The sequence below is a fragment of the Bos taurus genome, chromosome 29, assembly GCF_002263795.3.
Source record: "Bos taurus isolate L1 Dominette 01449 registration number 42190680 breed Hereford chromosome 29, ARS-UCD2.0, whole genome shotgun sequence".
In the NCBI taxonomy this organism is placed as follows: Eukaryota; Metazoa; Chordata; class Mammalia; order Artiodactyla; family Bovidae; genus Bos; species Bos taurus.
Window position 1 is genome coordinate 37,852,176 of NC_037356.1, and position 21,072 is coordinate 37,873,247.

Here is a 21,072-nt window from a genome sequence, read left to right on the forward strand (position 1 = left end):
ACACTGCCCTAATAGCAGAAAGCAAAAAAGAACTAAAGAGCCTCTTGATGAGGAGAGGAGATGCAAAAACTGGCTTAAAACTCAACATTTAAAAAACTATTTACAAAAATTTACTCAACATTCATGGCCTCATGTCACTCCACTTCATGGCATATAGATGAGGGAAAAGTGGATACAGTGGCAGATTTTATTTTCTTGGGCTCCAAAAGCACTACATACCTTCACTGCAGCCACAAAATTAAAAGACACTTGCTCCTTGGAAGGAAGAAAGGCTATGAAAAACCTGCACAGTGTATTAAAAAGCAGAGATTGACTTTGCTACAGAGGTCTGCAGTGACACAGCTATGATTTTGCCAGTAATCATGTACAGATGTGTGCTCTGGACCATAAGAAAGGGTGAATGGGAAAAAATTGGGCTTTTGAACTGTGGTGCTTGGGAAGATTCTTGAGAGTCCCTTATACAACAAGGAGATCAAACCAGTCAATCGGAAGGGAAATCAACCACTGATCTCTGCTGTCTCAGCTGAGGCATCTACTGAGGGCCTCCTGGTGGAAAGAACGGATGCTTCCACTGCAAAAGTGCCTAACCATGGCAGCTCCAAGCAAATAGTTTGTAGCTCCACCCCTGGAAGAATCTCAGAAAGGCTGAAGGCTCTGTGTACCCTGGGTTCACCGATACATGTGTTGCATTCTCCCCATCAGCATTGGAGGCCAAGGAAGTGGCATTCTGTGCCCTGGAGGCGGGGTATGGCTCAGGGATCCACTGGGGCCACCACTTACGAAGTAGGACTGGAAAGGACAGAGCAGGCATATGTGGCAGAGAGCTGGTGACTGATGTGTGGGAACAAGAGGGAATCAGCTCTGCATGAAGTACCTCACCCAAAATCCCCTGGAAGACAAGCCAAATGACAAGATCATATGAGATGGGACGAAGAGAGTCTATTTCATTTCCCCTTATAATTTTTCTGAATGAGGATGTGGTGGAGTTGTTGGGTCATGACAAACTCTTCCATGGCCTAGACCATCTGCCAGTCGCTATCCTTGGGGCTGCCTCTCCAGCTTCAGTCACGTAGTTCTGGAGGAAATTGACAATCATGTGTGCTGCTGGGTCAGGGCCAAAGACCATGTAAAGCCAGTCAGAAGACCCCTTGTCCCTGCCAGGATGGCTGATCTGGGCTGTACGTGTGAACTGAGGTGGGTCATTCAGAGAACACCCTTGAACTCTGATGTGTGCAATCTTCTTTCCTTACTAGGTGATGCCTTTGGGATTTAACACCCTAGGGCAAGTAGCTTGGACTCCCTCACTAGGTGTAGAAGTCTTAAGGAAGAAAGTTGCCAGGCTAAGACCATGAAAGAAGAGTGAAGGGAAAGTACGAGGGTGAGAGAGAATTGATGACTTCTGATTTCTTGGGTGCAGTCACTGAGATCTTTGTCTTTCCTCTGATTCTTGTGTCCTGGATTCCCAGAATCATTTCAGTGAGTCTACCTTTTTCTTGAAGCCAGTTGGAGTTGGACTCCTTTCAACTTTTATTCAGACTTGGTTCTAGATCCTTCCTGATCATTGTACACCTCCCAGACCCAAACAGAGGCACCCATTTGTTTCAGCACCATTAAGAGTGAAACCCTTTATTCTTTACTGAGAATAGGGTATGCAGACCACCAAATACAGTTCACCAGCATTTTGGGCAGGAGTGGTCAAAGTGTGAGTGAGTGTGTGTTAGGAGCGGCCTTACTGATTCCTGAACCACTCCCAGGATTTACACTGCCCGTGCCAGGCCAATCCTGTCATTTCCTCGATCAAAGACCGAGAAATACCGCCTCAGGAAGACGTCACCCAGGATCCAGGTCTCTGTAGATGGTGGACTCAATCTGTCCTCTTTAAAGGTGGTATAGCAGTGGCCTCTAGAATCCTGGGGGAGTCAGAGACACACACCAGTCAGCATGAGCCCTTACCGGTGACTCCCCTCAATATCCCAACCTAGAACAATTATTTGTTTTATTTCCCACTTTTGATAAGTATCAAGGGGTTTTCTCGGGAGCAGGGGATATGAGAGTTCATCCAAAACCAAAGAAGGCCAAGACATGAGGTTGCCATGCGGAAGTGTGTGGTGAGCAGAGGACTGGAAGTTGGGGAAACAGAGGAATGAAAAACAACAAAGTCCTTCTGTAGAGCGTAAGGAACTATATTCACTATCCAGTGATAAAACACATGAAAAAGAATAAGAAAATATATATTTTTCATGTGTATAACTGAGTCACATTGCTGTGCAGCAGAACTTAACGCCACCCTGAAGATTAGCCACACTTCAATATAATTACTTAGAAAAGAACAAGTGTGTCCATAGTTCCCCTCACTCCCTGTTTCCTTTCTTCTGACTCCTGCTCCTTGTTTTCTCTGCAGAGAATACTTGTTCTCCTCCTGCATCTCCACAATCTGTACTTTATTAAAAACAACTTTATTTTGTATTGGAGCATAGCTGATTAATAATATTCTGAGTTTCATGTGGACAGAAAAGGGACTTAACCATATGTATCCATGTATCCTGGTCCCCAAAATCCCCCTCCCATCCAGGCTGTCATATAACTGAGTGGAATTTCCCGTGCTACACAGCATCCTGTTGTTGGTTATCCATCTTAAATAGAGCAGTGCCCACAACACGTTCTTGAAAACTTAACTAAGGAACTCTGGGAAGTCTCCTTCGGCCCACACTCACCCTCTTTGGCCACTTCTGGCTTGGTTGGGTAACCTACTCTGGTTCCCCAACCCCACTGGTCAGTCCATAGCCCTCATCACCCCTAGTAAGTCCCTAGTGCCCCAGTGCAGACCACCTTGAGATGCCATTTGCATGGAATTCTGTGCAGTTTTGCCTAGAACCAAGCAACCCTCCATATGGCTCAATGTGTTTGTGGTTTCCTGCAATTCCCTCCCTTCTTCAAAGCCTTCTTTGAGCCCATCAGCCTGCTCTGAACTCCCACAGGGAGCTGACATGAAGCCTCCACACTGTGCCAGGGCTGAGCAATCACTGTGCATGCTTTATTCACCTTAGCATCCAGCCTCCCCTCAGAGGGGTCGGGTATCCCAACTCACAAAGGAGGCACCTGGCCAGAGCAAGGGGAAATGGCAGCTGAGAACTAGGGTGACCATGTAATTTATCATCAAAACCAGGAAAACTTTGAGAAAGGAAGGAAAACTGTTAACTTATGCTGGGCTATCAGACTGGGACTGTCCCCAGCCATTCTCTTTGTAACATGGTCTATTTCAGGGACTGCTAGAGCTGACTTCCATGTTCATGCACCTAAGGGTTCAGATTGAATTGACGCTCTTTGAGGACTGAGGACCTTAGTGTTCCCCTCTCCTTGTGACTCCCACCATGCCAGCATGGTGTGGCATCTCCACATTTATTTCAAGAAGATCAGTGTCCCAGACTGTCCTTTAATCTCAAGTGGTTGGTTTTCTGGCAGGCACTGGCCCAGCCACAGGGCTCAGCAGCATCTGCAATGGTGTGACATGGCCTGCAGACTCCACCCTCCTCCCAGCAGCAGCCCAAGTGTTCCTGCAAGCTCCAGTTAGAGAAATACCCCTGAGTATTGTCCCCTCACCTTGAGGATGTAGGCTTGAGCTGGCACTGGGTAGTTGATGCCTTTGATGGTGAAGATAATAGGGGGCAGGGTATTGACCGCAGAACATGAAACGTAGTACTGTTAGAGAGAGAGGGAGAGAGGTTGGCCTTGGTGATCCTTGTTGTATGTGAAACCTGAGAGTGACCCTGGGGCATGACCCTCTACCTCGGAACCCCGTGGCATGGCTCTGATGAGCTTCTGTATGTTATTGACCAGTCTTCTTGGGCCTTCAATCAGTGATGTCCCGGTGTCCACAACGGCCTTGCAGCCACCAGAGCAAGCAATAACCTTTCTTTTCATGGAGATGCTGAGAGACAACGGAAGAAAGCGGGCATCAAGGTCACTCTGAGTCTCCCCAGAGCTGCCCCCTTCCCAACTGTCTCCTAAACAGCCCTTCGTCTCTTGCCCTCTTTTCCTTTGCTCTCAACACAGCACCTTTCTTGACATCCTCGAATACAGTACTTGAATACACCAGGCTCTTTTGCACCTTGACACAGGATGGTCTTCCTTCCAAGAAGACTCCACTCCCCTTTGATTAGCAAATTTCTTCTCATTTTCCAGATTCCAGCTTAATTGTATCGTTTTCAGGGAAGTCTTTCTCCCGGTGTTTATCAGTCTCCTGTCTTGGTCACTCTCTGTAGACCCTCCTCATTTCTGCTGCTGCTGCTAACTCACTTCACTCGTGTCCTACTCTGTGTGACCCCATAGAAGGCAGCCCACCAGGCTCTGCCATCCATGGGATTTTCCAAGCAAGAGTACTGGAGTGGGTTGCCATTGCCTTCTCCTCCTCATGTCTAGCATGTACCAAAGTCACAATGCACTATGTGGGCAGGTCACTTCATGTACATCTGCCTTCTCAGATGTGAGGGCAAGTTTTATTCTCCTTGCCTCCCTAAAGTGCCTGGCACACAGTGGATGCCTAATGCTTGTCTGTTTAGTGAGTGAACGAAGACTGAGAAAACAATGAGAAACATCCAGAGAGCTGTAGCTGATGGTGAACAAATATGGGTCACACACAGAGTGAATATGGAGATTCACTGGGGCAGCAGATTCTCATAGTGGTGGGAGAGAGGGAGGGGCTCCTCTGGGAGAGGGTGTCTGCCAGCACTGCTCCTACAACCAGCTCAGACCCTGAGACCCTGGCCAGGAAATACATGACTAGCACACAGAAACCCCAAAGGAGAGGTCAGCTTTTGCCTGAGGGTATCACACAGAATCCTATCAATTATGCCTCTTGTCCTCAGGTCACTCCTGGATCCCACCTTCCTGATTCTGTTATAGCCCCTGTCCCACTTGTGCCCATGACGTGGGGTGTCCTTTTTATTAGTTGCTTTCACGTCTTAAGACTGCAGCCAACCTCTAACCACTTTAGGGTAGCTGCTTCCTAAGGAGACCTGTTCTCTCCATTTGCTCAGGACTTCCCTGTTTTTAAACAGACATTTATCTGTACTGATAACTTCCTATGTCCTAGGTAGCCCTCGATTGTTGGTCTTCTTATCATAACTCTGTTCAGGCTGGTGAAATTCTCCCTGATCCTCTGTCCACCACACTGTAGAGTCCTCTAACCCTGCTCCCCACCTCAAAGGGCAGTGGGTGCAGCCCTCTACCAGCAGCACAGACCTCTCGGTGCCTTTAGGACCCTGATCTGAGCCTGGCTCAGAAGGCCTGGGGATTATGAACCCATGGGTTGTTTGTGTATCCATGTGCTTGTGTGTTTGTTTGTATGTGTGTTTGTATGTGTCTCTGTGTGTGCTTGTGTGTCTCTGACTAGCTATACATGTTTTTATGTGTCTCTGTGTAGGTTTATATGTGTCTGCTTGTGTGTTTCCATGTGTCTGTGTGTCTGTCTGTGTCATTGTGGGTGGTGTATATGTCTGTGTGACTGTGTGTCTAGAATGCATTTGTGTGTGTCTGGCTGTGTCCATGTACAGTAGCAGGAGCATCACTTGGGCTGATCCTCAGAGGGAGAGGCTTACCTGTCCATGTGTACACTCCAGTCGCCTGCTTGGATCAGTGGTATCCAGTTGAGCTCTCCCTTGTAGTAGCGGTGGTCCACCCCACCAAACATCACCACACTGCCCTCCTGCTCGTCTCTGTATGGAGAAGAGGGGAGGGGTGCGGATCCTTGGAGGACAGTAACAACAGCACTGTGTGAGAGCTGTGCTTGTCCACTCATCAAGGCCCTAATAAGGGCCCCATGTACAGATGCAGAAATAGCATCTAGGAGAGAGTTAGATCCAGACTGAGGTCTGTTACTGGCTAGTGAGTGGCACAGAGGAGGTTAGAAGCTGAATCACTTGGCTGGGCTCCACCCGCTATGTCTTCTGAAGATGCCCTGGACCTCCTGCGACCTTAGTGCTCAGAAACCCTCAGAGTACAGGGTGCTGAAGCATTTTGGCTTTCTCTTTGTCCACCTTGTCATTTTTCAGGAAAATCAAGGCCTGGGAGTTCTTATGGTGTGTGTTCTGGTCACCCAGAGTTGCCTCCCCTGGCCTGTGACCTCTACTGTCCAAAAAGCTCCACCTCAGAGCTCAGAAGGGACCCCACCTCTGCTCTCCCTGTCTTGGAATGTTTAATATTTCTTGAACAAGGGGTCTCACACTTTTGTGTCCCACATTTTCAATTTTCACTTGCTCCTACAAACTGGGTAGCTGATCCTGGGCTCCCAGTGAAATGCTAATGAGGAAGGAAGGATATCCATGATCCTTCACCTTCTTTCCTTATCAAATTCATAAGCAAATCCTAATGCCTTTTCCTTCAATTGATTCCTGTTACCTTCCATTAGTCTTCCATCTCACTCACCCCACCCCAGACCAAGTTACTGGTCTTGAGCTCAGGAGTAGGGTTGTGTTCCAATACAAAGTTATTTATAAAAGCCAGTGGTGAAGCCAGGTAGGGCCCTGGGGCCATAGTAATCCTGGGTTAGATTATCTCACAGGATAATTCTTTATCAAGTGTTCTATAATTTCGTGCAACTGAAAGCATCTTACAGCTAATTTGGAGAAAGGGATTGTCCATCTCAGACTTACTTGCTCAAGTAGAAGGCAAAAACAGGCTCAGAAATGGCACCTTGATTCCTCAGGTTGTCAAAGATGGGAATGGCTCCAGAGAAGGATAGTTTGGGGTAGTTCAAGCCCATGACGCCATCAAAAGGTATACCATCAAACCCAAGTTCCACCACACTTAGACCAAATGGCTGGTCAGTACTTACAAGGTCCCCAATCTGTGGGAGAGAAGAGTGTTCCCACTACAGGTATGTGAAAAGGGGCTAGGACGGGGCTGGGGTGCATTGCCATAAAATCCTCAGAAAAGAATTGAGGATGGGCTCTGTCTTCGGTGGCCCACAGATGGTTAGACCAAGATGGGAGGGGAATTTGGGTTCCATTTGAGAGAAGCTGTGAATTTTAAAACATCTGCCCCTCTGAAAAACACCACCTGAGTGAGTCAAATTGGCCTCGTGGCTTCTGTACAGGTGGGGCAACCAAGAGTCAGGCCAGGTCCCATTGGTGCCACCTTATGGACAAAACAATCGAGAGCAAGATAGCCTTCTCTTTGGCATCACTATGACCTAATAACGAATGGACTGCATTCTCTGTAATGTACTGGGAATTCTGCATCTGTCCAGGAAGACAGAAGCCGAAAGCACAATCTTCCTTGCAGGGTTCTATGAAATTACTGCCTGGGAAATTCCCTTTTGGGGATACGTGTGTATTTGTGTGAGTGTGTATGAGAGAGAAAGAGAGAGAGCAGAACTACTCAAGTACTTTGGGCGAGGCAGGCCATAGGTTTATTAGACTCTCAAGGGTCGTCTAGAGTGAGAACTCATTTATCAGGCCCCTTGACTTCTCAGGCCTCCAGTTTCCCACTCTGGATACCTGAAGCCCTTGTCTGCCCTTAGGGTCCCCAGATCAGTTTTATCCTGTCCCCAAACGCCTTACAGCAACTTCAGTCCTGAAAAGCCAGCCTAACTCCACCATTTACCACATGTGTGCCCTCAGCAAGGCCCTTGCTGTCTGCACCTCAGTTTCTCATATGTCAGAGAAACTAATCAGAGTAACTGCTGTGTGGGGTTGTTGCAGAATTAAACCACTTATCACCTGAAAAAGCCTGGAACAGTCTGTGAAGATAAAAGTGGGTGCTTTTTTTTTTTTTCAAACAAGTCCATAGAAGCGAGACACCGAGCCAACTGTGACACCTCCTGAGTGGTCCGGGTTGTACTGGGCACTTTACTTCCCTGACTCAGGACCAGCTCAGTAGGTCAAAAGTGGGTGCTTTTATCCCCTCTTCCCACACCCAGAAAAATGAGCCTTGAACTGCTCATAGGTAGAGCAGCTGCAAGTCCACACCTCAAGCGACTCTCTGGGTTAGCTAATCTGTTTGCTCATGTGTCACCACAGGCACTGCCTCCCCAGGGACATGATCCTATGGATAAGATGGCCAATACCTATGTGAGATAGGCTAGGAAGTGTCCTGCCAGATAGTCCTGCCTCTGTTTTGCAAGAAGTGGTCACTCCACAGCCAGTCCTGACTCAGCATTTGTTACACTGTTACCCGAACTGTGTCATGAACAACAACTCCTTTCATCCTTCCAGAACCGTAGTTGATGCTGAAGGTCTTTTTGGTAGGCCGGAAGGTGGAAGAATCAAAATGTCTGAACATAACATGTGTAGCTGCAGACACAAGGGATGAGTGTCATCAGGTGTCAAGGGTGGAAACAGGGTGGCAGGGCAAGTGAAAGATGGTCCAAGAACGGGCTGTCTATACTCACAACAGGTTGGGCTGGTGCAAAAGACGGAGGTCACCCACAAGTCAGATGAGCCTGTGTCAAAGATAACCTGGAATTCTTGAGGGGGTGTTCCAATGGTGATGTTACCCACGTAGAGCCTCTATAGGGAAAAGGAGGGAGTGGGTTAGTGCTGAACTGGCTACCGACTGTTTCCACACTAATGCCTCCCTCTGGGTATCACATATCTCTTGAGATCACTTTCTAACCACTGTGCAGCTCACAGACTTTGGTCACAGAGGTATCTGCATTTGATATATTTTTCCTGTGCTACATTGTATGCAGGATATTGACTCTATGACCAGGCATTGAAGTGGTACCTCCTGCATGGGAAGCCCAGAGGCATAACCACTGGACATCCAGGAATGCTGGACACACAGGGTAGTCTGGGTGCCTTCACTTGAGAAGCTGTGTAGTCTCTTCAAACCCAGCCTTAGCAACCCCTTCTCCAGGAGGTCCTTTTTGATCAACCTCTGCCACTACCTCTAAACTCAGCCCACATGCAATCAACACCACACAGGTGACCCTTTCACTTGACATGTATTTACTCTTTGCCTATCTCTCAGGCTGTCATGGACATTCTTGAAGACAAAATAAGCCCTTTGGCTAATCTAAAAACAGTAACCAATGTGTTAGATTCTTATGGCCTTAAACAGACTACTGGTTCAATAAATTTTTACTGCTGTGTTTCTTGCATCTGTGGAAACTGAATTCCTCTACCTGAGGATTCACAATTGCTTTGCAGTTGGTTGTACCTTTTGATCGGTGATGGTTCACTCTTCATCTGTAACTGAGTGGCTTACTTAGTTCAGAAGGAACAATCGCCCTCAAACTAATGACACATCTTTGAAATAGAAATGGATATTTACCTGCCACCTGGTAATTGCCAGGCCCAGTCACAAAGACTGACAATTAAGGATAAGAGTGCCTTCTCCTCTGGGTGGGGTCCCTGTTTTCCAGTGTCTCTGCCTCCTGCAGGAACCCCAACTCCAACATCCCACTTGGCATCTCCAGATGAGCCCCGGTGCTAGGCTAGAGCACCAGGGGGTGCTGTGAAGCACTATTCTCCCAAAATACTCACATCCTTGATGTTTCTCAAGGGGTGAAAAGTTAGATTTGAGCCACAAGAAGAAATCTGGGACAGTCTGTAAGCATGTTCCTTCAGGAAATTGTTCAGGATGTTTTTTCCACTGAGGGTTTTTCTCATGGTCTTCACTCTCCTTAGAGGTATTCTTTCACCAAGCATGTGACAAAGAAAACAAAGAAGATGCTACAACAAGCTGTCAGTGTTAAGGTATAACTGTTATTGTAATGGCCATGTATACTTTCTAATCATTTTATGAGGCACAATATTATCAGAATTTTATGCATATACCATGGCAAGGACATAGATTTGAATACAGGTTCTGTTCTGCATTCTTGGGTAAGCCATTTGACAATGTGGTGTCTCAGTCTCCCCTTCAGTAAAATGGTGAAATGTAACAACAAACCCACAAATAGAATATCTTGGGGATAAGTGAAGTGATGGCTATAAGGTACTTGATAAATAGGAAGTCTCAACAATGACAGCCATTAGCATTGCTGTTGCCATCCTACTCTATCCATCTCATAGAACCTCAAGGAAGGAGGTAGAAGGGGGACTCTTATCCTCTTTTAAAAGGGAGCAATTTGAAATGCAAGAGGTTTCTGAGTTGGCTGTGGTCACAGTGCTTGTCAGATATAAATCAGTGTATATAAAACAGTGTATCTTTCTCCAAGTTGAAAGAGAAGAGAGAGTTGAAAGAAGAATCCAAGTTATAGTGAACAAGTAAGGGAAATTCAGAGGCTTGGGAAGGAAAGATGAGTCAAATGAAAAATTAAAAGAAAACAACTCAGAGAGAAATACACTCCCAGTGACTTCCAAAGAGATGGAGAGATAAATGACAGTGATACAGAGATGCAGACATAGACATATACACACTGAAGTAGACAGGAAAAAAAGAGGACATGTTGAATAAAATGCAGAAAAGTGCTATTCCACAGGACCACATCGACATCTGCATAGACTGTGCACTGAACAGTTGAAAGGAGTTGCATTTTCAATAGGTCACGACATGACTGGACCCCAAGAATTGTGCAGCCATGCATATCGACATAAGACCTTGGCATCTACAGTTCCTAGAGCAAGTTACAAAGAAAGAGTTGGACTTTAAGATTCTTAGGGAGATATTCCATTCCCTTCTAAACCTGATGGGTGGAAGAATAATCAGATGAAAACAAAAATCTGAGAAAGGAATATGATGTGGCTTACTGTCCCCATACTTACTTGACTATGCACTCTGAGAAGGCCACCAGCCCGAGGAGCACAAGCCACTTCATGCTTCCTTCCTGGCTCCAAGTACTTGGGGAAGTTTGGGTTCCTAGCGTGTAGTGGTGACCAAGAGCCCCTAGTTATATATGCTCTGACCTACCCTAGTTTTCCCGTTTAGGCCACTAAAAGATCTGAAATAAACACAAAGGTCTCGATAAAATCTTTACCTTCATCAGTGTCCTTGGCGAGTAGCCTTTGAAGCTTCTCAGAATAGAGAGAATTGAAGTGTAATCTCTTTGTTGAAGCTTGGCTAGAAAATCAAAGTGATCTGCATGGACATCTACAAAGATGGAGAACTTTGCCTACTTGGAGAAAAAAACTAAAAACATCATGAAAATGGATACTAGGGGCCATGCTCGACATCTGTGGCTTCATGTCATATTCCTAGCCACTTCATGAGATTTGCATTGCTGTCTTCATTGGAGAGGAGATTGCTAGGAGGGTAAGTTGTCAAATGGCAAAGTGAAGACCTCAGGGGCAGCCCAGGGACATACAACTGGCTTTAGTTAGTGGGTCTAATGTCAGATATCAGGGGCATCTGTGATGCCAGTCTGCATCAAAAATTTAGGGCAGAGTGGTACATCAATTGCATGGTTTCAGTATTGGAAGTAAGGTCATATGGACCCACAAGATATTTTATATCATTCAACAACTGTACAAGGTAGAACTGTGTGCTAGGTTCTGGGTTAAAGGTTTCAAAGTCAAAGTTGATCAAGACAAAAGTAGTCTTTACCTTAAGAGAGCTAGCAGTCTAGTTCTCACTAGACTCATGTCCCCAGGAGGCAGGAGATATGATACTAGGACTAGGTGACCCTGTTGGACTGTGGGCAGCACAGGCCTTACCACTGGGGGCAGCCTTACCTCCACTTCACCCATGCTGGAAAGCAGGCCAGTTGGCCACGTTTTCAAGAGAATCAGAAGTCTGGATATTTATGTACAATCTACTGCTTTTAATATTAGCAACTAATTTTTTTTTTCCTGAAAAAACAGTGGGAATGAAATCTCCCCAGCTATGTGCTAGAATTAGCTTTCAGTCTACGCAGGTTTTTATTTCTGGCCTAAAGTTGGGAGTGCAGTGGGGACAGAGAGGAATTTGATTCATGTTGGTTGATTTACAAAGAGAATGAATGCATACTAAACATGCTGACTCATTGGAAAAGACCTTGATATTAGGAAAGATTGAAGGCAGGAGGAGAAGCGGAAGACAGAGGATGAGATGGTTGGATGGTATCACCAAGTCGATGGACATGAGCTTGCACAAGCTCCGGGAGCTGGTGATGGATAGAGAAGTCTGGCATGCTGCAGTCTATGGCATTGCAAAGAGACAGACACAACTGAAAGACTGAACTGAATTGAACAAATTGATAACAAAGACTAATAAATCAAATTGCATCAAGTTGTTGACTAGCTACCTATAACAACACATTACTTAAATGGCTTTAAAATTCAGACTTATGACTCTACATTCAGAGTGGAATATCTTCTAAGGAAAAACAAAAATACTGCCCATCAAAAACAAAACCAAAGAAAACCAAAAGAAATAAGGAAAGAAATCTGAAACTATATTCAACAACTTCAGTTCAGTTCAGTTGCTCAGTCATGTCTAACTCTTTGTGAGCTCATGAACGGCAGCACACAAGGCCTCCCTGTCCATCACCAACTCCCGGAGTCCACACATACTCATGTTCATTGAGTTTGTGATGCCATCCCACCATCTCATCCTTTGTCATCCCCTTCTCCTCCTGCCCTCAATCTTTCCCAACATCAGGGTCTTTTCAAATGAGTCAGCTCTTCACATCAGGTGGCCAAAGTATTGGAGTTTCAGCTTCAGCATCAGTCTTTCCAGTGAACATTCAGGACTGATTTCCTTTAGGACGGACTGGTTGGATCTCCTTGCAGTCCAAGGGACGCTCAAGAGTCTTCTCCAACATCACAGTTCAAAAGCATCAATTCTTCGGGGCTCAGCTTTCCTTATAGTCCAACTCTCACATCCATACATGACCACTGGAAAAACCATAGCCTTGAGTACACGGACCTTTGTTGACATAGTAATATTTCTGCTTTTCAATATGCTGTCTAGGTTGGTCACAACTTTCCTTCCAAGGTGTAAGCGTGTTTTAATTTCATGGCTGCACTCAACATCTGCAGTGATTTTGGAGCCCAGAAAAATGAAGTCAACTACTGTCTCTACTGTTTCCCCATCTATTTGCCATGAAGTGATGGGACCAGATGCCATGATCTTAGTTTTCTAAATGTTGAGCTTTAAGCCATCTTTTTCACTCTCCTCTTTCACCTTCATCAAGATGTTCTTTCATTCTTCTTCACTTTCTGCCATAAGAGTGATGCCATCTGCATATCTGAGGTTATTGATATTTCTCCCAGCAATCTTGATTCCAGCCTGTGCTTCTTCCAGCCCAGTGTTTTCATGATGTACTCTGCATATAAGTTAAATAAGCAGGGTGACAATATACAGCCTTGATGTACTCCTTTCCTATTTTGAACCAGTCTGCTGTTCCATATCCAGTGCTAACTGCTGATTCCTGACCTGCATATAGATTTCTCAAGACGCAGGCCAGGTGGTCTGGTATTCCCATCTCTTTAAGAATTTTCCACATTTTATTGTGATCCACACAGTCAAAGGCTTTTGCATAGTCAGTGAAGCAAAAGTAGGTGTTTTTCTGGAATTCTCTTGCTGTTTCGATAATCCACTGGATGTTGGCAATACAATCTCTGGTTCCTCTGCCTTTTCTAAAACCAGCTTGGTCATCTGGAAATTCATGGTTCATGCATTGCTGAAGCCTGGCTTGGAAAATTTTAAGCATTACTTTACTAGCGTGTGAGATGAGTGCAATTTTGCTGTAGTTTGAGCATTCTTTGGCACTGCCTTTCTTTGGGATTGGAATGAAAACTGACCTTTTCCAGTCCTGTGGCCACTGCTGAGTTTTCCAAATTTGCTGGCATATTGAGTACAGCACTTTCACAGCATCATCTTTCAGGATTTGAAAGAGCTCAACTGGCATTCCATCAGCTCCACTAGCTTTGTTCGTAGTGATGCTTCCTAAGGCCCATTAGACTTCCCATTCCAGGATGTCTGGCTGTAGGTGACTGATTACACCATCGTGATTATCTGGGTGGTGAAGATCATTTTTGTACAGTTCTTCTGTGTATTCTTGCCACCTGTCTTAATATCTTCTGTTTCTGTTAGGTCCATATCATTTCTGTCCTTTACTGAGCTTATCTTTGCATGAAATATTCCTTTGGTATTTCTAATTTTCTTGAAGATATCTCTAGTCTTTCCCATTCTATTGTTTTCCTCTGTTTCTTGCGTTGATTGCTGAGGAAGGCTTTCTTTCGTATCTCTCCTTGCTATTCTTTGGAACTCTCCATTCAAATGGCTATATCTTTGTTTTTCTCCTTTGTTTTTTGCTTCCCTTATTTTCACAGCTATCTGTAAGGCCTTCTCAGACAGCCATTTGGCTTTTTTGCATTTATATTTCTTGGGGATTGTCTTGATTCCTGTCTCCTGTACAACGTCATGAACCTCCATCCATAGTTCATCAGGCACTCTGTCTATTAGATCTAGTCCCTTAAATCTACTTCTCACTTCCACTGAATACTCCTAAGGGATTTGATTTAGGTCATACATGAATGGTCTAGTGCTTTTCTCCACTTTCTTCAATTTCAGTCTGAATTTGGCAAAAGGAGTTCATGATCTGAGCCACCATCAACTCCAAGTCTTGTTTTTGCTGACTGTATACAGCTTCTCCATCTTTGGCTGCAAAGAATATAATCAGTCTAATTTTGGTGTCGACCATCTGGTGATGTCCATGTGTAGAGTCTTCTCTTGTGTTATTGGAAGAAGGTGTTTTCTATGACCAGTGCATTCTCTTGGCAGAACTCTATTAGCCTTTGCCCTGCTTCATTCTGTACTCCAAGACCAAATTTACGTGTTACTCCTGGTGTTTCTTGACTTCCTACTTTTGCATTCCAGTCCCCTATAATGAAAAGGACATCTTTTGGGGGGTGTTAGTTCTAGAAGGTCTTGTACGTCTTCATAGAATTGTTCAACTTCAGCGTTACTGATCGGGGCATAGATTTTGATTACTGTGATATTGAATTTTTTGACTTGGAAATGAACAGAGATCATGCTGTCATTATTGAGATTGCATCCAAGTACTGCATTTCAGACTCTTTTGTTGACTATGATGTCTACTCCGTTTCTTCAAAGGGATTCCTGCCCACACTAGTTGACATTTGGTCATCTGATTTGAATTCACCCATTCCAGTCCATCTTGGTTCGTTGATTCCTAGAATATCTATTTTCACTCTTGTCATCTCCTGTTTGACCACTTCCAATTTGCCTTGATTCATGGACCTAACAATCCAAGTTCCTATGCAATACCGCTCTCTACAGCATCGATCTCGCTTCTATCACCAGTCCCATCCACAACTGGATGTTGTCTTTGCTTTGGCTCCATCCTTTCATTCATTCTGGAGTTATTTCTCCACTGATCTCCAGTAGCATATTGGGCACCTACCGACCTGGGGAGTTCATCTTTCAGTGTCCTATCTTTTTGCCTTACCATATTGTTTATGGAGTTCTCAAGGTAAGAATATTGAAGTGGTTTGCCATTCCCTTTTCCAGTGGACCACATTTTGTCAGACGTCTCCACCATGACCCATCCATCTTGGGTGGCCCCACATGGCATGGCTTAGCTCATTGAGTTAGACAAGGCTGTGATCTGTGTGACAGATTGGCTAGTTGTCTGTGATTGTGGTTTCAGTCTGTCTGCCCTCAGATGCCCTCTCCCAGTTCCTACCATCTTACTTGGATTTGTTTTACCTTGGATGTGGGTTATCTCTTCACGGCTGCTCCAGCAAAATGCAGGCGCTACTCCTTACCTTGGGAGTAAGGTAGCTCCTCTTGGTTGCCACGCCTAATTTGGACATGGGGTAGTTCCTCTCCACCGTGCTTCTGCACTGCTGTTGCAGCTGCCACACATCTGCAGCGTCATCGCATCTGTGGGGAGCAATAATTCAACAACTTATTGTTCCTCATATTGTTTCTGTTATTGTGACAGAATCGTATGTATGTTAACAGGTAAAAGCAAGACAATAATTAAAACTAATGTTCTGAATTAAGTCTTTCAGTGGCTAGAAAATGAGGTTCACACATAACATAAAGAAATTTAATTCAAACCCTGCTCTCTTAAATCTTGAACTGAAAGCATAAGTTTGTACCAACTAATTATATTCCTTTTTATTTTAATTTTAAGGAAAATGTGTACTTCCTCCTCTGACCACTGTAAAGCTGAGAGGCAATGACAACTTGATAACAGTGACTATTCTGAGGTCTAACATGTAGCTTCTAAATACATTTCCCATCAGACGATCTTAAAGAGATGACTGATTTCAGAACTAGTTAAAGAAATGCACAAAATAATCTTGGGAATCTTGAAGAACCAGAAACCTGAGGGACTTCAGAGACCAATGGGGACTGGACAGAAAGTTTAGGAATCCAAATGAAAAGGCCAAACATCTACCAGTTTGTTGGGCAGAATGATGTTTCTGCTTCTCAACACACTGTTTACGTTTCTCATAGCTTTCCTGCAAAGAAGCAATCACCTTCTGATTTCATGGCTGCAGGCATCATCAGCAGTGGTTTTAGAGGCTAAGATGAAGAAATTTGTCTCTGCTGCCACCTTTCCTCCTTCTACTTGCCATGAAGGTTGGGGCTGGATCCCATGATCTTAGTTTTTTAATATTTAATTTTATGATGGCCAAAAGTGTCCAAATGTTATTAGACAACATTTAATTTGTCACTATGATAGATTGCTAGGGCACCAACTCACCATACTGAGCACTGAGAAAGGAAAATAATCATTAATATTTATGCTATTTTTGTTTCTATTAAGTATAGGTTATGTAACTACAAACGGTTCCAGGGAAACAAGCTAGACTGTCCCTTCTGGGGGTGATGAGAGAGTGTTGGGGAGCAGCTATAATACAGATGAAGCCTCACTCACTGGCCTGCAGCTCACCTCCTGCTGTGGAGGTCTGGTTCCTAATAGACCAAGGACTGGTACTGGTCCTGACTCACTGTGATGGTATTGTTGATGCCTGCTCTAAACTCAATAGTGGGACATTCTGTAAAACAAACCACCCTGCTTCCTCCCAGTTTCTGAACAAATGAATGCCATTAAAATTGGGAGAGGAACAGTTATTTCATCTTAAAGGAGAACAACCAAGTGCAACATATGACTACATTCTTTCAATAAACTGTGAAAAGACATCTGCTTTTTGAGAATCAGGGGGAAAATTCAACTAAATAACCTAAATAAATACATAAAGTCTAATAAATAAGCTAGCTCTACACCTAAAGCAACTAGAAAAGGAAGAAATGAAGAACCCCAGGGTTAGTAGAAGTAAAGAAATCTTCAAAATTAATGCAGAAATAAATGCAAAAGGAAAAAAAAAAAGAGGCCATAGCAAAAATTAAAAAGCAAAAATCTGGTTCTCTGAGAGGATAAATAAAATTGAAAAACCATTAGACAGACTCATCAAGAAAAAAAGGGAGAAAAATCAAATCAATAAAATTAGAAATGAAAATGGAGAGATCACAACAGACAACATAGATATACAAAGGATCATAAGAGACTACTATCAGCAGTTATATGCCAATAAAATGGACAACCTGGAAGAAATGGACAAATTCTTAGAAAAGTACAACTTTCCAAAACTGAACCTGGAGGAATTAGAAAATCATAACACATACATCACAAGCACGGATATTGAAACTGTAATCAGAAATCGTCCAGCAAACAAAAGCCCAGGACCTGATGGCTTCACAGATGAATTCTACCAAAATTTTAGAGAAGATCTAAACCTATCCTGCTCAAACTGTTCCAGAAAATTGCAGAGGAAGGTAAACTTTCAAACTCATTCTATGAGGCCACCATCACCCTAATAGCAAAACCTGACAAAGATGTTACAAAATGAAAATTACAAGCCAATATCACTGATGAACATAGATCATAGATCAAGTCGACACATATTTGGTCATTAAACAGCAAGCATAGAAAGGTTTCTAAGGCAACTGTAGGTAATTTAAACATGAGGGGCCAAATGGGGATAGTTTCATTTAACAGGCTGAGATTGGACTGTACAGGTTGCCATAGCAGTTGCTATGACAAGAAGGCATAACAGCTACTTGTTGCTACACTGGAGATGTGGGAAACTGAAAAGAGACCAAAAGCCTTACAACTCTCCTTGCAGTGTGATTTCAGGCTAGAAGTAGTTGATAAGGAAAGGCTGACTGATAAGGCTGGGAAGGGAGTAATCTGAGCCAGTAATCAGTAGCTCTTGTTGGAGGCCAAAAAACAGAAGCATCGGCTCAGTCAGAGTTCTGTGCCATGGTTCAGAGATAGATGTCATTTGGCTTGAATCAATATTTAGCCTTGGGGATGGCAGCCATAACCTCTAAACAGATTTCCTTCTTCCCAGGTGGCAGAATAATTCATATTTGTTCCAGAGTCAGGAACCCAGAAAGCAATCTCAGGGGCATTTTTTCTTAGCAGGCACAACATGCAATCTAGAAAGTGGAATTATAATCATGGTGCCCATTTTCCAGTTGAGAAAACTGAGGTTAAGAGACTTGATCAAGGTCACACAGCTAAGCATATGAAAAGCCAATCACAAGCCCAGGTTAACAGTCCTCAAACTCTGTGTTTTTGTTCAACATTCACTGGGAGTGGTGGGTGGTGATCTGGCAACAATATTTAGGCAGAAGCAAGCAGCATTCAGGCTTAAATTGTAGTAAGTAAGGAAAACCACTAGACCATTAAGCTATGACCTAAATCAAATACATTATGAATTCATAGTGGAGATGAATAATAGATGCCAGGGATTAGTTCTGTTTACCTGAAGAACTATGGATGAAGGTTTGTAACATTGTACAGAAGGTGGTCACCAAAACCATCCCCAAGAAAAACAAATGTGAGAAGGAAAAGGGGTTGCCTGAGGAGGCCTTAAAAACAGCTGAGAAAATAAGAGAAGTGAAAGGCAAAGGAGAAAGGGAAAGATATACTCAATGGAATGCAGACTTCCAGAAAATAGCAAGGAGAGATTTGAAAATCTTCATAAGTGAACAGTGCAAGAATTAGAGGAAAACAATAGAATTGTAAGGAGTATAGATTGCTTCAGGAAAATTGGAGCTACCAGAGGAACACTTCATGCAAGGATGGGCACAATAAAGGACAGAAAATTCAAAGATCTAACAGAAGCAGATAAGATTAAGAAGAAGTGGCAAAAATGTACAGAAGAACTGTAAAAAAACAATCATAATGACCGGGATGGAGATGACGTTTGGGTCACTCACGTAATGCCAGATATACTGGAGTATGAAGTCAAGTGGGCCTTAGGAAGCATCACTACAAACAATGATAGGGCAGGTGATGGAATTCCAGCTGAGCTATTTAAAAATCCTAAAGAATGAGGCTGCAAAAGTGCTGCATTCAGTATGTCACCAAATTTGGAAAACTCAGCAGTGTCCACAGTACTGGAAAAGGTCAGTTTTCATTCCAATCCAAATGAAAGGCAATTCCAAAGAATGTTGAAACTATCATGCAACTGCGCTCATCTCACTTGCTAGCAAGGTAATGCTCAAAATCCTTCAAGCTAAGCTTCAACTTTACATGAACTGAGAGCTTTCAGATATACAAGCTGATTTGAGGAACCAGAGATCAAAATGCCAATGTCCATTGGATCATAGAGAAAGCAAGGGAATCCCAAAAAGCATTTCTGTCTGCTTCACTGACTATGCTAAATTCTTTCACTATGTGGACCACAACAAACTGTGGAAAATTCTTAAGGAAATGGGAGTACCAGATCACCTTACCTGTCTCCTGAAAAGTCTGTATGTAGGTCAAAAATTGGCAGTTAGAATCAGACACGGAAAAACTGAAAGATTTAAAACTGGGAAAGAAGCAGGCCAAGGTGTAAATTCTCACTCTGGTTATTTAACTTCTATATAGGATACATCATTTGATATGCTGGACTGCATAATTACCAAGCTGGAATAAAGATTGCTGGGAGAAATATCAACATCCACAGATATGAAGATGACACTTCTCTAATGGCAGAAAGCAAAGAACTAAAGAGCCTCTTGATGAGGAGAGGAGATGCAAAAACTGGCTTAAAACTCAACATTCAAAAAACTATTCACAAGATATATTCAACATTCATGGCATCTGGTTAAACCACTTCATGTCAAATAGATGAGGGAAAAGTGGAAACAGTGGCAGATATTATTTTCTTGGGCTCCAAAACCACTATGGACCTTTACTTAAGCCACAAAATTAAAAGACACTTGCTCCTTGGAAGGAAGAAAGGATATGAAAAACCTGGACAGTGTATTAAAAAGCAGAGACTCACTTTGCTACCGAGGTGTCTATTGTCAAAGCTATCATTTTTCCAGTAATCATGTACAGATGTGTGATTTGGACCATAAGAAAGGGTGAATGGCAAAATTGAGCTTTCAAACTGCGGTGCTTGAGAAGATTCTTGATAGTCCCTTATAAAACAAGGAGATCAAACCAGTCAATTTGAAAGGAAATCAAACTCTGACCCCTGCTGACTCAGCTGAGACATCTTCTGAGGGCCTCCACGTGGAAAGAACGGATGCTTCCACTGCAAAAGTGCCTAACCATAGCAGCTCCAAGCAAATAGTTTGTAGCTCCACCCCTGGAGGAAGCTCAGAAAGGCTGAAGGCTCTGTGTACCCTGGGTTCACCGATACATGTGTTGCATTCTCCCCATCAGCATTGGAGGCCAAGGAAGTGGCATTCTGTGCCCTGGAGGCGGGGTATGGCTCAGGGATCCACTGGGGCCACCACTTACCAAGTAGGACTGGAAAGGACAGAGCAGGCATATGTGGCAGAGACCTGGTGACTGGGGTGTGGGGCAAAAGGGAACCCGCTCTGCATGAAGTACCTCAGCCAAAATCCTCTGGAGGAGAAGCCCAGTGATAAGATCATCTGAGATGGGACGAAGAGAGTCTATTTCATTATCCCTTATAATTCCTCTGAATGAGGAGGTGGTGGAGTTGGTGGGTCATTACAAACTCTTCCATGATCTAGACCATCTGTCAGTCGCTATCCTTGGGGCTGCCTCTTCCCAGCTTCAGTCATGTAGTTCTGGAGGAAACTAACAATCATGTGTGCTTCCTGGTCAGGGCCAAAGACCGTGTAAAGCCAGTCATAAGACCCCATGTCCCTGCCAGGATGGCTGATCTGGAGCTGTACATGTGATCTGAGGTGGGT

The 21,072-nt window shown here is 43.9% G+C and overlaps 1 protein-coding gene across 1 annotated transcript; it reads right to left on the bottom strand.

Moving 5' to 3' along the window:
- Nucleotides 1–1,757: 1,757 nt before the first annotated feature.
- Nucleotides 1,758–10,762, bottom strand: PAG18 (pregnancy-associated glycoprotein 18). Its single transcript, NM_176626.1, has 9 exons — nt 10,710–10,762; nt 9,486–9,636; nt 8,390–8,507; nt 8,173–8,291; nt 6,651–6,844; nt 5,598–5,714; nt 3,787–3,928; nt 3,601–3,699; nt 1,758–1,910 (listed from the first exon to the last, which is right to left on the bottom strand). The coding sequence occupies exons 1-9, from the start codon at nt 10,760–10,762 to the stop codon at nt 1,758–1,760; spliced, it is 1,146 nt and encodes a 381-aa protein (NP_788799.1).
- Between the last annotated feature and the right edge of the window lie 10,310 nt (nt 10,763–21,072).